Below are 16,370 nucleotides of genomic sequence, written 5' to 3' on the forward strand. Positions count from 1 at the left end.
CCTCACCCAACTGCAACCCACTGTTAAGATTACCATTGAAACATCCCACCCCCTCCTAGGATTGATCAGCTCTGCTTGCCAATGACTTACCTTGGTTCTAATGGGTGTTGCAGGTGGAAAGGCTTGGGAGGTTTAATAAGGGCTTTAAGCCCCTTTTTGGTACGGAGTCATGGCGCATTTTTGTGCCCTGCCTGAAGGTCTTTTTGTTAATGTCAATATTCCCGGTGGGCTATTCGATGGTGTTCCTCATTATGTGCAGGCTCTGCATGGTGCTGACAGCTAGAGCAGTGCTTCTCGAGTTGTTGAGCTTGTGGTCTTCTTGCTGCTGGCTCTGTCCTTCTTTGTTTCGGTGCTCTGCCACAGTGCCAGGTTGGTTCACGTGGCCCCTCAGGTGTCCTGTGGTGAAGTCTGCCTCGACTCTGCCGTCACACCAGGTAAGGAGGGAGAGGGTTCGTAGTCTAGCATATAGGCACGTGGAAGGGAATTGGGACCTAGTATCCCCCCGACGGGGTCTGTCCACTGGCCCTGTCACACTACGAAGTACCTGTTATTGTGACGCGTTTGTAACTAAGACACTAAAATCGGCATCTGCTATACAGAATCGCAGTACCAAATCCTTCACTTCCATTTCCCCACGCTTGTTTCACACAACAACTGCAATCCTATCAGTATGGCCTTTAATGCAATGGTCCTCTGCATAAGAGCAGCAAAGAAAGCAGACTGGGTCTAGGCATGATGTGAGGTCTAGATGAGGCTGGTTAGTGAATTATGGATGGCCTGAGGCTGAATTAGCTGGACTGAGAGTACAAGAACGAGAAGGATCAGAACTACTTCGGGTAAACACTGATGGATGAGGGTTGTAGTGTTTGAGTGTTCTTTCTGAATGCTTTGTTGTGAAGCTGCTGAAACGTTGAAATAATAAATCTAATTTTAAATCTAAGATTTCCAGCACTACTAGACTTTTGAATCCTTTTCCAAGTACCATTATATGTCGGTCTTGATAAATCTGGATAAGGTGGTTTTCTGAGGACTGAATTTCATGATCGTACTCTGACCACAATCTGATGCAGTATTGGGACTTTGAATCCTAAGGCATTTTACCATATCAGAGTAATATTTTCAGTTATTCCAATGAAAGTTATTAAAACTTGTATTTTGTTTGATTTTAAAACTAACAGTGTCAAACCTTTCTTTGCGCTTCACTGAAATGCGCCAGAAGATATTTGGGGGATTTTTGGTATGGAGATATTTTTAGATGCAAATGTATGTCAGTTTCCGTCTATTTACTGATGTTCAAATATGCAACTATGCATTTTTAGTAAGTATGTATCATTTATATTGGAGAGTGAGCACAAAAAGTGTAAGATGAAGAAAACCTTGTTTAATATGTGTTTGCATTATTTCACAGATAGAAGGATTTTCACTTCGAAAACTAGGTAAATTTTACCTTGCAGATGTGGAAAATAATGAAGTGATATGGGAGTACAATCCGGCTGCAGACGATGACACACATCCGCCAGTTGAAGAATGCACCAAAAGGGGCAGTGTATGTATTCTGCTGCTTTAGTATATATTGCATAAGGAATGCATTTTTCACCTTCCATTTGGTTCTTTGTAGTAAAACCTTCATTGTTAAGAACATGATTGAGGCCAAATCCAGAATGTATTGAATCTGCTACAGAATACTGATCATTTGATCAGAAATTGGGCCTTAATCAAAATATAAATGTGTTTAGTATCTCAGTAATAGAACAAGCATGTTTTTAATTGTTGATTTATTATTTTAAATTTACGGATCTAGCTTAGCAATTTAAGAATGTTTGTTTCGCAATAAATATCAGGGAAGAAAACAAGAGGTGTGCACAAGAGTAGTAATGGGATCTGTAAGAATGTAACTAAAAGGTACTTAACATAGAGGAAACGTGTGCAAAGATGTTTTTTGTTGTACATCATGGTGGAGTCCTTCCTTCTTGGTGTAGTGCAACTGTTTGATTTTTTGTTGTGTGTCGTATCAACTCTTATGCAGCCCGGGATTAATGAGTTCATGAATCGTGCCTAGCTAATCTATTGGTATCTTGATAAAGAGAATAAACATTGGTCAGCCATTGGGTCTTTTGAGTTTCACATGCTTCCTGTAACCATTTTCCAAGTTTACCACTACTGTAGACTACTGTGCCGCTCTAATTCAGCTTCGATCCATCAAAATGCCATTTACACAGCTAGAAATGTCTCTACTACATACTTTATTGCTTTTATCGCTCAACAGAAAAAATACCTGAAGACTATACTAGCTGCATCAGGCTTTTTTATTTCTCTCTCTAAAAACAAATAAAGCTCCCGTTGTCTCCATACTTGGCCAGTAGGTGCGCTTGCACAGTACCCCCCAGTCATTTTCTTTGTCAAACTTTTAAATTCTTTCCCCTTACTCCTACGTCCTGTCCCCTTTCCTCCATAATGCATGGGCATCCCTTGCTCGGGAGGGGAGACAAAGCCTTTTTCACCAGAAAAAAACTTCTTCCCCTTTAAATTTAGAGGCGCCGCCTGGGAGCATGAGCTCCCCTGACTCTGCCCACTGGTGCCACTCCCCAGTCCCCTTTTCTGTGTCGACAGGAACGGACTGCTTTCGCCAGCGCTCCTGGGTTTGTAGTTCCACACGCTCTACCCCGGATATTGTCTTCAGTTTTTTGGTCTTAATCAGGTACTCAGTCCTATGGCGCCATGCTCCTCCCGGCGCATATCGATGTGAACGGACTTCAGCAGGTGTCCAGTCTGCGAAGGGCTCTTCTATACATCCGACCCCCACGCTCTTTGCCTCCGCTGCCTTGGCCCTGATCATGGCTGGGAGGGTTGTACCGCATGTGACGCGCTTACACCGCTCGCTCTGAACAACAGGTTAGCTCAGTTGAGGGAGCTCTTCGAGAAGTCGCCTCCAGAGGACTTCAACTTTGTTAGACAAAGTCAAGCCCCAAGGTAGGGCCGCTTTTTTCCATCGCACCCCGCAAAGGCGTCTCCTTCCAAGGAAACGCCCGAGCGGGAGGGACTGTTCAGGGACTCGTACCAGTACAGGTTCCAAAGCTGATTCAGCTTCTGGCCGCCAGGCCGAGGGGTCGCTAGATCCTTCCGGAGACAGTGCTGAGGGAGTGCAAATTTCTTTTACCGGGTGTTCACCGGAGGGGCTACGCTCTTGTACCAGACAGATGTCTACTGGCCACACAGCCGAGGGCAGTACTCTACCAGGCCTCGTCCTGCGGTGCAGGGTAGGCCTCCAGCTTCACTGCCAAGAGTCGTGGAGGAGGCCGGGCCCAGCGAGGCAAGCATCACGACGCAGGCATGTGGCATGCAGCATGACAAAATGCCCACCGTGGCAGACAAAACGGCCACTCGTCCGATACCACCCCCTTGTGCGGAGCAGGTGGGAGAACGAGTTTCGAGGTGGGGCTGGTCTTCACCAGGTACGTGGCCTACAGCTTATCCTTCAGCGTTGCAGGGCAGACTTACCCCACAACCAGCAAGGCAGAGTACACACAGGCCCCAGCAGCCACCCGCTACTCCTACCATTCCACCAGCCTGAAGACATGTTTTTTTAAAGTTCCTCGTGCTCGTGAGGTCTCCTCAGATGGGAGCCATCCATTCAATGTGATCAGGGACAAGCTCCCGCCGGTCCCACCACCGGTGCCTATAGTCATTCCTCCTAAGGCTCCAGCGCCTCAAGGCCTTTGCACAGCCCCTGCTGCCCACGCTGGGTCCGTCGATTCCAGCTCCCCTGCCTCCCACAGTTCTGGCGGTTCCACACCAGCCTACACATCAGCCACCGGCTCCGGTTCTCACACCGCAGCCTTTGGCTCTGAGCATTTCTCCACCTGCGCCCGACCAGCCGGACACCCTAGTCGACACAGATGAGTAGGAGGACCCCGACACGCCATCTTAAGCCAAGGTCTTTCACGAACGGCTCTCAGGGTTGGCCGAATACTTGGGGCTTCCACAACCTGAGGTGGAACAACCAGAGGTGGGGGTCCTGGACGAGGTTCTCAATCTATGCCCCGCGGCTAGAACGGGGATCCTGATGCAGAAGGACATTGTCGCCTTGGCCAAAAAGGGATCGCTGAAACCCCATTCGGGCCAGTTAGTCAATCGGCGCCTCAACGCTGAGTACAGGTAGTCGGAGGGGGGAACCACTCTTGCTGTTGGCGCATCCTTAACCTCACTCTTCGGTGATCGCCACAGCATCACTCTTCTCCAAACCTCAGTCGCTCTCGGCCACCTCTTCTTCGTCGCTTCTCGGCAAGGAGGAGATGATCTTGGAGGCTTATGGAAAGAAGGTCTATTCCAATGCCTCACTGCACCTTTGTCAATCCAACGCAGATGCCATGCTGGCAGCCGTTAATCGGCGGCTTTGGCAGGAAATCGCTGACTTCCTTCCAGAACTTCGGTGCAGAGCCAGGCACGTTTCAAGGCGGGTCTGGCAGAAGCCAAAATGGTGGCCCAGGATATCATGGAGTCTGCCGTGGCGCACATAGACACATCAGGCCGTGCTGCATCGGCACAGACATGAGGACCGCTTGGCTATGGGTTACCAAGTTCAACCCGGACGTCTGTGAATGCATACTGGACCTTTCATTCAAGGATGGCGACCTTTCATTCCACCAACGATGAGGACATTGATAAGAACAGTTCCCAAACTGCAAAGTCCTTATCTATCCTCACGAAGACCACGGCCAAGACCTACAGCCAGTCGCATCAATGCTCCGACAAGGGGGCGGGCCTTTGGCGGGTTCCAGGGCTTCCAGGAATGGAGGACGAGGCAGCCAGACCATTCTCCTAGTCAGCACCAGTAGTGGAGGAAGCAAGGGCTTCTTTGAGTCCCCCGCCTCAGCCCCAGCTTCAGAGGGAAAGAAGGCATGATGTGCCCCTTTGGATCCACGTGTCTCCGGGGCGGGGGCAGGGGCAGGCTTGCCCTTCGTGCACAGTCTTGGCATCAAAGGTTCGCAGAACCCTGGATCCTATCCGTAGTGTCCACAGGTTACTGCCTACCGGTTCCGCCCTCTCCTCCCCTCCCACAGATTGGGACAACAACACTGTTGGCGGGAATTCGTTTGCTCGTAGAGAGCCAGGCAGTGGAAGAAGTCCTAACCTCCCAGCGGGCCATGGGCTTCTACTACAGGATTTTCGCCATACAAAAGAACCAGGATGGCCTGAGAGTTGTTGAAACTTTCCACCCTGAACCTCTCCCTCCCTCTTCAAAAATTCAAGATGGTTACGCCAGCCCTTATTGCGGAGGCACTGTGCAGGGGAGACTGGATGTTCTCCCTGGATCTGAAGGACGCGTATCTACATGTCCCAATTTGGCAGCCTCATCAGTCCTTTCTGCGGTTCAGGAGCATGGCTTCCACAGGGTCTTTACCAGACTGATGACTCAAAATGAGGAGGGTGCAGCTGCACTTCGCAGCCTCATGGAATCCGGAGCAGGGCTCCCAAGCGGAGCTCGTCAGCATTCCTTTCTTTCTCCACCAGGACCTTGTCTGGTGGTCCACGAACTGCAACTTGCGGACAGGCAGGCCCTTCTCGCAAGCAGCACCGCAAGTGACCATCACCACGGATTCCTCCTTGGCTTGGAAGGCTGGGGAGGGGCTACCCTGGACAACCACAGCATCCATGGAGTCTGGTCCCTCCAGGAGCAGAAGGCCCATATCAATTGGCTAGAGCTGAAAGCTATCTTGCTTGCTTTAAAAGCTTTTCTGCTGCTTATCAGTGGCAAAATGATCCTGATTCAAACGGACAATTCCACCAGCATGTATTAAATCAACAAGCAGGGTGGCACCAGGTCCCCTCCTCTGTGCAGCCTAGCGGTCAGCATTTGAGTGTGGGCCCTGGAGAAACAACACGTACTTGAACGCAATCCACCTCCTGGGCGGACAGGCTCGGCAGACTGGGAGCGGACAATTAGAAATGGCAATTGAACGATCGGGTCCTTCAGGGGATCTCCAGCAGATAGGGGGCATCCTCAAGTGGATCTTTTTTCCACCTGGTACAACAAGAAGTGGCCTTAGTTCGCGTCTTGGCAGGGAAAGGGCCCGGCTCCCTGGGTGACTCATTGCAGTTACAGTGAAACAGCATGAACACATACGCATTTCCTCCCACTTCCCTGGTTCACAGGGTGAAATGCAAGATAAGAGAATCACGTCACCTCAGCATCATTCTGATAGCTCCTTCGTGGCCTGCGAGACCATGGTTCTCAGAGCTGCTCAGCCGCTCTGATAAGCCTCTCATTCACCTTCCATTGAGCCCTGCCCATCTTCTATCACAGCACGGAGTCAGGGTCATCCACCCTGCTCCACAGAAGTTATCCCTCGCAGCATGGTTCCCGAGCAGGCCACACTAAAGCATCTGCGGCTGTCACAGGCTAACCTAGACAACATACAGGGCGCTAGGAGCGATGCTACTAGGAGACAGTACAAAAGCAAATGGACTAGTTTCTGCCACTGGGTGGAATCAAAGGGGACTGACCTGCTTACTTGCATGTTGGACAATGAGCTATCCTTCTCTGCACACCTCGCACACTCAGGAGTGCAAATAGACACATGCCGTACCTATCTGGCGGCCATAGGAGTCTACTGGAACTCTGAGGAGGATATTTTTTCTTCCTCCAACCCAGTGGTTAAGTGACATCTGGCTGGCCTCCCCAGGCTCTACCTGCCTATCAAGAAACCGCACCCTGTGTGGGACCTCAACGTAGTGTTGGGCGCCCTTGCGCACAAACCATTTGAACCAATGTCATCCACGGACATCGGACTGGTCACCATTAAAACAGCTCCCATGGTGGGTTTTACGTCTGCACTGCAAACTCCAGGCACTGGTGGCTTCAGAACCTTACACTACTTTTCACAGAGATCAGGTGGTCTTGAGAACGCATCCCGTGTTCTTACCTAAAGTAGTCTCTGCGTTCCACTTAAAGAGGAGATGGTGTTACCTACTTTCTTTGCGGACCCTAAGGACGATGCTCAAAGGGTCTTGCACTGTTTAGATGTCAGGCGCACTCTAAAATTCTACCTGGATAGGACTAAAGGCTTCCGCAAGTCTGAGGCTCTCTTTGTCACCTTTGGGGAGGGGTGGCTCTCTTTGTCACCTCTAGGTCAGACGCGGCTTTCGGACAAGCAGTGCTAAGGAACTTGTTTTCTTACGGAGGATCACCTCTCAACCCAGGTGCTACATTCTGTGGTCATCGCCCAAGCAGTGTGGAGGAAAGGGGACGGGACGTAGGAGTAATTATAAGTTACTCACTACAGTGACTAACATAGTCCCCTTTCCTCCATATGTCCCACCATCCTCCCCCCTATTAAAACTGGTGGTGTTGGGCAATGGTAATATTGTCGACGCGTCGATGGGGATTGAGGAGTGGCAGTGGGCGGAGTCATGGGAGCCTATGCTTCCAGGGCCGTGCCTCTAAACTTAAAGGGGGGGAAGACATTTTTTTCTGGCGAAAAAGGTTCTGTCTTCCGTCCCTAGCGAGGGACGGCCATGCCATATGGTGGAAAGGGGACTACGGACTAGGAGTGCGTTAGTCAATATGGTGAGTAATTTATAATTTCTAGACGCTTAGTTTTTTTTAATAGAACATTTAATGTGCATTTTATGAAGTTAAACTTTTTCAAATACATACCAATTAAAATAGCAGTAAAAATCTCCTCCCCAATTCTCACCCTCTCCCAGATTATCAGCACGAGATAAATTAATCGTGGATTACATATCCATTAATCCTCAGGGCATAGAAGTAAGGTTTAATGCTCTTAGTCCCATTGAGCAAGAAATACTTCTGTAGTTTATTTTGATATAGTTGAAGAAGGGGCCCCATATGTACATAAATGATCCCTCTATTCGTGTAATCTCTGCTGTTAGCATTTCCATCACTAAAATGTGCAGCACCTTATTTGTCAAAGTGTATAGAAGTAGATAGTTTGTTTCTCTTTTGCCAGGAAGACCAGCTTTTGTGCCAGAAGTAATTGTACTTTGTCAGCACTGTGGACTCCATGGCTCTGAGGAATACGTCCCAATTCCCAGCGACGCTTTTATTTCGAACATGTATGACATTTACAACAAGGAAGGTGATCAGGTCCTGTTTGGGTTTGAACCCATGGGTTCTAGGGAAGAGAGGGATTTCCCCAAGTTATACATGCCGACATGCTGGACCTGGCATTTGGACATTCTGCCAGCACCAACACCAGGTGACCCTCAGGCTGCTTTTCAGCACCTGATGGCAAAGGTGGCCGATACACTGTCTCTCTGTACCATCCAGGTCCAGAGTGAAATACGAACTCTGCTACATACTGGACAGTGCCCCAAAGAAAGAGACGCTACTGTAACGCTCACCTGATTCCCACAGAGGCGCCGACCCGTTCTGGACTGCTATGACCTCTTCTAAGGTGATGCGCAGGACTCGGAAGATGGACTGGACCGGACCCCCAAACCTCGCCTGTCTGGCCCGTAGAAGAATCCTTCTGTAGATGGAAAAGGGGATTAACTGTCTGCTGGATAATGTGTCGGATTCCCCACCTTCCCCCGCTCACACTCCTCGAACCCCCTCCGCGATTCCCCGTAGAGTCTCACCTTAGAGTCTGAAAGGACAAGCTCTCCATCCTGCTTCCGATGCAGGGGCGCGTTGATTTCCAGTTACTTCACTGGATCTCGGGTTTGGTGAGTATTCAACTCCGCTTGACTTTTCCGATATGAGGCCGTAAGTATTCAGTTGCAAAAGTTCAAGCCTTAATTGTCCGTTGTCCTTTTCTCTATTTCAGATGCAGGATGAAGAATCCGCGTAGAGGACTGGATTCGCCGAAGGTAAACTCTGGTGAGTCTTTTTGATGGATGGTTCCCTTAGTGATCTTGCTTTCACCCACTAATGCGTGTGTCTTTTTCACCTTAGGGGCCGGGGTACGGAAGTGCCAAAGAAGCGGCGCCGACCCGAGGTGAGGAAAGATTGTCCCAACAATAATCAGGTAAGTCTTAAGGTGGAAGAATCAGGCCTTCCGCAATCTGTTCCTTCGCTCACCTTTGTTTTGTCTCTTTTTCTCCTTAGGTGCTGAAAGGCGACGGATGGTGCCAATGGTCGCTGAAGAGCCCGAGGGCGCCTCGTGAAGGTGAGTGGAACGCGGCGCTGCAGCGAGCGATGCGATGCGCTTCTAAAAATGTCTTTTCTCAGGATCGTCGGAGTGATGGTTCCGGACTCCGGATGGAGGTAGGTAAAGTTCAATTATTCACCTTTCTCTCCTTTCCTTCCTTTTCAGGTGTTCCAGGTTGCAGGAGGGCGTGGCTGGAGCCAGGATGCAGGAGCAGACACGGTGAGCGTCCAGCTGCTAGATGCGTGAGCTGCTGTCTGGGCGTGGTTTAAATAGCCCCCAAAGTAGTTCCAGGTAAGTATTCTTCCTCAGCCACGCCCGAGTGGTAAAATAGTCCCATTGGTAAAATAGTCCCTTTCAGACCTCAAGGAGGTCTGGATCCGGCAGCATGGTCTGCATCAGGTAAGTCCATCCAAGCACTCCCATAATGAGCCTGGCGCCAGGACTGATGCCTTCTATGAGCCTGGCGCCAAAGGCGCCAGTACATTGCCCAAAGAGCCCCTATAAGGGGTTGCTGGGTCCCTTCCTGGGGACATGTCTGCTTTCGGGGACGCTGGGACTGAACTAGCTTCCCGGGAGTAGGCATCATGACAGCGGGAGTAGGCATCATGACAGCTACTGCCCTTCATTGTGGCTTGGAGGCTCCAGTGCTGGAAGTGTGGGAGGAACCTGCCTCTGTTGTCCCAGTGGAAAGGGATCTTGTGAAGAAGCACTCTTCCGCCCCATCAGACCCAGCTTTCCTCTCTGCCTGAAAGTCTGGTGGTACAGGCCTCAACAGTGAGCCAACTGACAGGGAAAGCAATAGACTCGATGCGTGGGGCAAGAAGGTGTTTGCATCAGGCAGTCTGCCTTTTGTGCCATGGTGAAGCTCTCCTTTGGCCTCTGGTCGGCTTTAGCCAATGCGTAGGAGCATGTCCCAGAGGGCGAGATGAGGGATGGGTTTCTGTACCTGGTCTATAATGACAAGGAGGTGGCACGGCAGATGCTGCGATCTGGTTTAGACACTGCAAACTTCGTGGGCAGGTCCATAGCCACTAGCACTGTGGTCTGATGCCATTCATGGCTAAGGCGGTCTGGGTTTGCAGCCGACCTTCAGTGAAGGCTGCTGGATAAGCCTGTTGATTTACAGAACTTATTTCGACCTAAGGCTGACCCCCTCCAGAAGGTTCATTCATTTAAGGTGACGGCTAAGTTCTTGGGACTCGCTGTCCAGCAACCCCCCCCGTCCCCCACTCATTTCTAGTCATGGGCAGGAGTTATCACCCTTTTCCCGCATTTTCCTAGAGGGGCCGTGCTCAACATGCGCTGGGAAGGGACCAATGCAGGCGCTTCCTGAGAGGGAAAGGTTCACAGTGAGGGGGTATTGCAGGAGCTGTAGTCCCTTCCTCTCCCCAGACCAAACCTCAGTGACGGACCCAGCACACATCACTGGTGTGGGGGGAGGCTATTCTTGTTCAGCTGGGAGTGGTTGGAATCCATGTGCGATGCTTGGGCCTTACAGGTCATAAATCGGGAGTACTGCCTTCCTTTTCTCCAACATCCACCAGACCATGGCACACTAGCCAGCTCTTAATCTCTGGACCCTATCCTTTTGGAGGTTGGTCAGCTTCTGGCGAAGAGCGCTCTAACTAGTTCTGCGCCAAGAGCGAGGAAAGGGGTGGTACTCCACCTATTTTCTAGTGCCAAAGTAGAAATGCGGCTTGCACCCCATTCTGGATCTACAGCTACTGAACATGTTCCTTCGCAAGGACGCGTTCAAGATGGTTGCTCTAGCCCAGATCCTGCAAGCCCTTAATCTGCAGGAGTGGTTCGTTTCTCTGGATCTTTAGGATGTCTACTTCCATGTGCCGAATAATTTGATGCACAGCAAGTACCAGAGATTCGTGGTGGGCCAGCAACATTACCAATTCAAGGTACTGCGCTGTTTGGTCTTTCTTCAGCATCCAGGGTTTTCACCAAACTGCTGGCAGTGGTATCGGCTCGACTCAGGAGGGAGGGCATTAATTTCTTTCCCTGCCTGGACAACTGGCTCGTCAGAGTTCGTTCACTGGAGCTAGAGTCAGACCATCTACTCTGCAAATGCTCTCTTGCAGTTTGGGCTTTCCCTGGACTTCAAAAAGTCTCAGGTTCTGCCATCCCAGTCTTGCCGATTTTATGTGGGACAATATTGGACACCCGCCTCGGCAAGGTTTTCCTGCCGGGCGTTTGAGTGGCAAACATTTTCCGGACGATCAATGTCCTTCAGTTACAGTTATGGGTCCAGGCCTCAGCCTTCCTGTCTCTTCTGGGCCACATGGTCTCATGCATCCTAGTAGTGCTGCAGGCAAGGCTGAGCATGAGATCACTTCAGTGGCTTCTTCGTTGCCAGTGGTCCCTTTTCCAGGGCCACATGTTGGACCTTTGGCAGGTCTCGAGTCAGGTGGTTCAGGACCTAGCGTGGTGGGCACGGTGAGAAAACTTGCTGAAAGGCGCATTGTTTCGACAACCTTGTTCCCAGGTTATGGTGGTCACGGATGCATCTCTGACTGGCTGGGGCGCTCACCTGTCAGACCTGACAGTGAGCGGACTGTGGTCTCCCGCAGAGTCTTGGGAGCACATCAACTTGCTGGAGCTGAGGGCGGTCAGGGTGGCCATGGTTGCTTTCCTCCCCTATGTAAAATGCAAGACAATGCTGATCCTGATAGACAACACAGTGACCATGCACTAGCGCAGCAAAAGAGGGGGAGTGGGGTACTTACCTCTGTGCAGAGAAGAATGAGAGACTGGTTCTGTGTTCTGGAGAACAGCGTCTCCATGACGGTGTCATGATCTCTGCTTCCAAAAGGTCAGGGTTTTCCCAAGTCCCTTGGAAGCAGATCCATAACCCAGGTTCCGAGTGCCAACCAGTCCCAATTGGGACCTTTTGGACCCAGTCCTGGCGCCAGTGGCACCAGGCTCATAAATATGCCCAGTCCCAGCGCTGGAAGCGCCGGGCTCATAATGCTTGGGTGGACTTACCTGCAGCAGACCATGCTGCTTACTTGCCTGCCAGTTGAGCCTCTGATCCTCTTCTGTTTGGAACTACTTTTCCTGTTGGGTGGGGCAGGAGCCACTCCCTAGATTCAGAACACTGGAACTCTTCTGGAAAGCAGGAACTCTTTTCTTACCTAGGCGTGGCTGTGGAAGGAGACATCTAAGCACTACAGGAGGCTATTTAAACCACACCCGATGGATGAATCTTGCTTTGCGTTATTCTGCATCCTCTGCAGCAGAACGCTCATCGTGTCTTCTGCATCTGATCCTGGGCCTAAGGAAAAAGGCTTACCATCCTGAATCCAGTCTTCAGCAACACCTATAAAGACATGAAAGAACAGGTTAGCATTACGGTCTTCAGTGACAGCTCTTCACTTACCTGGTCCATCGGCTGTCACCAACGCCTTGCGCTGCATTCCGGCATCTGAAAGACAAAAGCTTACCAACTCTACGCACGCTCCGGAGGCCTTCGGCGCTGCATCCCGCATCTGAAAGACAAAACAAGGTGCGTTTAAAGACATTGGGGAACTTTAATACTCACGTGCCATTGCTCCTTTCCACATCTAACCCAGTGGGTATTCCGGCACCCTGCAGCCGCTCCGAACTTGTACCTGCAAAATAAAAAGACAGTTAGAGCGCATCGTGAAGCAGGCAACAAGCGCTTACTTACGTGCTTCCAGGCGCTTCTATTCATCACACGGGCTCCATCTTCAACTCACTTCAGCCCGTCATCCGCCATCGCCGGAACCCTGCAAAACAAGAAACATCATTACTAAAGACTTTAAAGACATTAGAATTACTCGAAACTTACCGTTCGTGCAGTAAACGACGGACAGCAGTCCTCTGAAGTCAAGAGGCCTGCTCCCCTTATCCAGTGAAGAAACTGGTTACAGCACCCTGCCCCGAGGCAGATGGAGAGCACGGCGTTCACTTACCTAAGGTGAGAGCGTTAACCTTTGGGGTTCTACAGGAGAAGAGAAAGGGAAGAAGAGAGAGACTTTCAATAACCCAGTTCCTTAATCCCATATTTTCTATCTGCAGACATCTTACCCTTCGAGTCAGACATACAGTGCACAGAGATCCAGCCCAAAGAGCCAGCCGTGTGTTACACATCACCTTTGAAGATACGGTATACGCCCAGTCAAGACCGGCGCCTCTACGGGAATCAGGTGAGCGTTACAGAACGCAAAGCCTACCACAAAACTCCCGTCCAGGCGCTATGGAAACCTCGGATACCGACCAGCTAGCCCAGTTACTTGGGGAACTAAGGGCAGAAGTGCATGCAGCCCGTCAGGAAACAAACGCTCTAAAAAGGGAACTGATTATTTCCAAGGAGCGAACAGATGATCTCGCTAGACATTTGCTACAGTCACAAGCCGGACAGACCCCGTTACCCGCATCTGGGGGAAATCTTCCTTCTACATCCTCTATGAATCCAGTGCAGATCAACCTACCTGGGAATGTACCTCTGGCTCCGCCCGAACGATTTTCTGGTGACCCAAAGAGGTTTGCAGTATTTATCAATCAGTGCCGGTTGCATTTCTTATGCCGGCCAGCAGCCTTTCCAACTGATCAAGCTAAAGTAGCTTTCGTGCTTTCGTACCTTAGTGGCAATGCGGCAGACTGGTCGATCCCTCTAGTAAATCAAGATGATCCGGTCCTAAATGATTTTCAAGCTTTTCAGCTCAGTATGGAAAAACTGTTCGCAAGACATTTACAGGGGCAGGCCTTGGACAATGAGCTTCTTTCGTTGCGACAAGGTAATCAAGATCTTTTGGCTTATATTGCGTCTTTCAACAGACTGATAGTGGAAACTCAATGGCCTGAGGACAAAAGGATTACGCTGTTTTATAGAGGTCTACGTGGAGAGCTCAAAGATGTGTTAGCCCAAGTAGTGAATCCCCCACAAGATTGTTCGGACTATATAGACTTAGTCGTTCAAATAGATCACAGACTGCAGAACAGGAAGGCCGATCGTTCCAAGTTTGATGCTCGAGTATCTTCCAAACCGCCAACTCCTTCCAAGGGAGTAGACTCCGGGGAACCCATGCAAATATGGGGTCTGAAAGGTCCTCTAACACAAAAGGAGCGGGAAAGGAGAAAACAGTTGCAATTATGCCTCTATTGCGGAAACTCAGGGCACTTTCTTCGAGACTGTCCGGTGAAACCTGCCAAGAAGGCAGTAGGAGCTGCAGTTACCAAAGTTACAAACTCTGAGCAGGGAAACGACCTCGCCCGACAAGAATAGAGGTCCTCTTGCCGAGCGTGAAAACCAGTTCCGTGACCTCGCATTTCGTGATACCTATGGTCCTCATTAGCCCTGATAATCCGGATCGATTACATGCAATTGAAGCATACGTCGACAGCGGTGCCATCGGCAATTATGTGGATCATGAAATGGTTTTGAGGATGAATCTAACTCTTTGTCCCAAGGCTGTAAAGGACGTCATTACTACGGTGGATGGTACGGAGATAGCCTCCGGGCCAGTAACGCATACCACTCAAGAGGTGACGCTAGTAAGTCAAGATGGACACCATGAGAAGATCGTGTTCGATGTGATCAAGGCCCCTCAGTTTCAGATTATTCTAGGAATACCTTGGTTAGAGAAACACAATCCTCTGATCGATTGGCGAGCAAGAACGGTCCAGTTTCCAGAATGTGTCTCTACTTGTCACCCTCCACCTGGTGTTGCACTGGCAGCAATTTCTTCAGAGACTCCCCAGCTACCTCCCGAATACCTAGAATACCAAGATGTTTTCCGGAAGGATCAGGCTAACTCTCTACCTCCTCATAGGTCTTATGACTGCCAGATAGACCTGATACCTGGATCTACTCCTCCTTGTAGTAGAATTTATGCCCTCACCGAGCCTGAGAACCTTCACCTTCGACAATACCTGGATCAATACCTGGCAAATGGGTTTATTCGTCCTTCCAAGTCCCCTGCTTCTTCAGCTTTGTTCTTCGTTCCAAAAAAGGAAGGAGACCTTAGAACTTGTATAGATTATCGCTCCCTGAACCAGATCACCGTTAAGAATAGATATCCGTTACCTTTGATCCCTGAACTCCTGGACCAAGTCAGAAAAGCATGCATATATACAAAGCTGGATCTTAGAGGAGCTTACCACTTGGTACGAGTAAAAGAGGGCGATGAATGGAAGACGGCCTTCCGCACCAAGTATGGGCTATTTGAATATCAGGTCATGCCCTTCGGACTTTGCAATGCCCCGGCCGCCTTTCAATATTTTATGAACGATGTCCTCAGAGAGCTCATAGATGTGTGTGTTGTTGTTTACATTGACGACATCCTCGTTTATTCTTCATCGGAATCTGAACATCGGAAACACGTGAAAATGGTCCTCGAAAGATTGCGTCAACACAAACTTTTCGCTAAGTTGGAAAAATGTGTTTTCAACGTGACTGAAGTTGAATTCTTGGGATTCATATTATCACCTGGCGGAGTGGGTATGGATTCAAAGAAGGTCGATGCAGTTCTCAAATGGCCATCACCATCCTCCGTAAAAGGTGTGCAAAGCATGTTAGGCTTCGCTAACTTTTACCGCAGGTTTATCCCCGAATTCTCTCAAATAGTCCAGCCCATCACTGCCTTGTTAAAGAAAAACAAACGTTTTGAATGGTCTACCGAGGCGGAACAAGCTTTCCAGGATTTGAAGACTAAATTTATCTCTGCACCAATCTTAAAACACCCTCGCCCCGAACTCCCCTACATCGTGGAAACTGATGCTTCAAGCCTTGCCATGGGGGCAGTTCTATCACAAAAGGACCCGGTAACCAATCAGTTGCATCCCGTGGCATTTTGGTCCCGCAAATTCTCGCCTCCTGAAATCAATTACACCATTACTGACAAGGAACTTCTGGCTATCAAGTCTGCCTTTAAGGCTTGGCGGCATTATCTGCTGGGGGCCCGACACACCGTTACTGTGATTACGGATCACCGAAACCTGCAATATTTGAAAACCGCAAAAGCCCAATCCTCTAGACAACTCCGTTGGGCATTATTCTTTGCCGAGTTTGACTTCATAATTACCTATCGACCTGATACAAAGAACGGTAAAGCTGATGCCCTTTCTCGGATGGGAGTGGAAGAACACTTGATCAACCCTAAACCTGTACCAATCATTCCCGAACAAAGAATTCTGGGTGTAATCGCCACAGAATCCATAGAGGAAGTTAAGGATAAAGCCAGGCAACTTGTAACTCCAGCAGACATACAGAATTGGCATCTGCAG

The 16,370-nt window shown here is 49.8% G+C and overlaps 1 protein-coding gene across 3 annotated transcripts in view; it reads left to right on the forward strand.

The window, feature by feature from the left end:
* TUT7 (terminal uridylyl transferase 7) overlaps positions 1-16,370 on the forward strand; it is a 2,420,963-nt gene that overhangs the window by 1,092,415 nt on the left and 1,312,178 nt on the right. For all 3 annotated transcript variants that reach the window (XM_069625717.1, XM_069625718.1, XM_069625719.1), the window contains one exon: positions 1,409-1,546. In XM_069625717.1, the coding sequence (XP_069481818.1) occupies positions 1,409-1,546 (138 nt within the window). The remainder of the gene's footprint in view (positions 1-1,408; positions 1,547-16,370) is intronic.

The sequence above is a fragment of the Ambystoma mexicanum genome, chromosome 6p (genome assembly GCF_040938575.1).
Source record: "Ambystoma mexicanum isolate Mex_15411 chromosome 6p, UKY_AmexF1_1, whole genome shotgun sequence".
Taxonomy (NCBI): Eukaryota; Metazoa; Chordata; class Amphibia; order Caudata; family Ambystomatidae; genus Ambystoma; species Ambystoma mexicanum.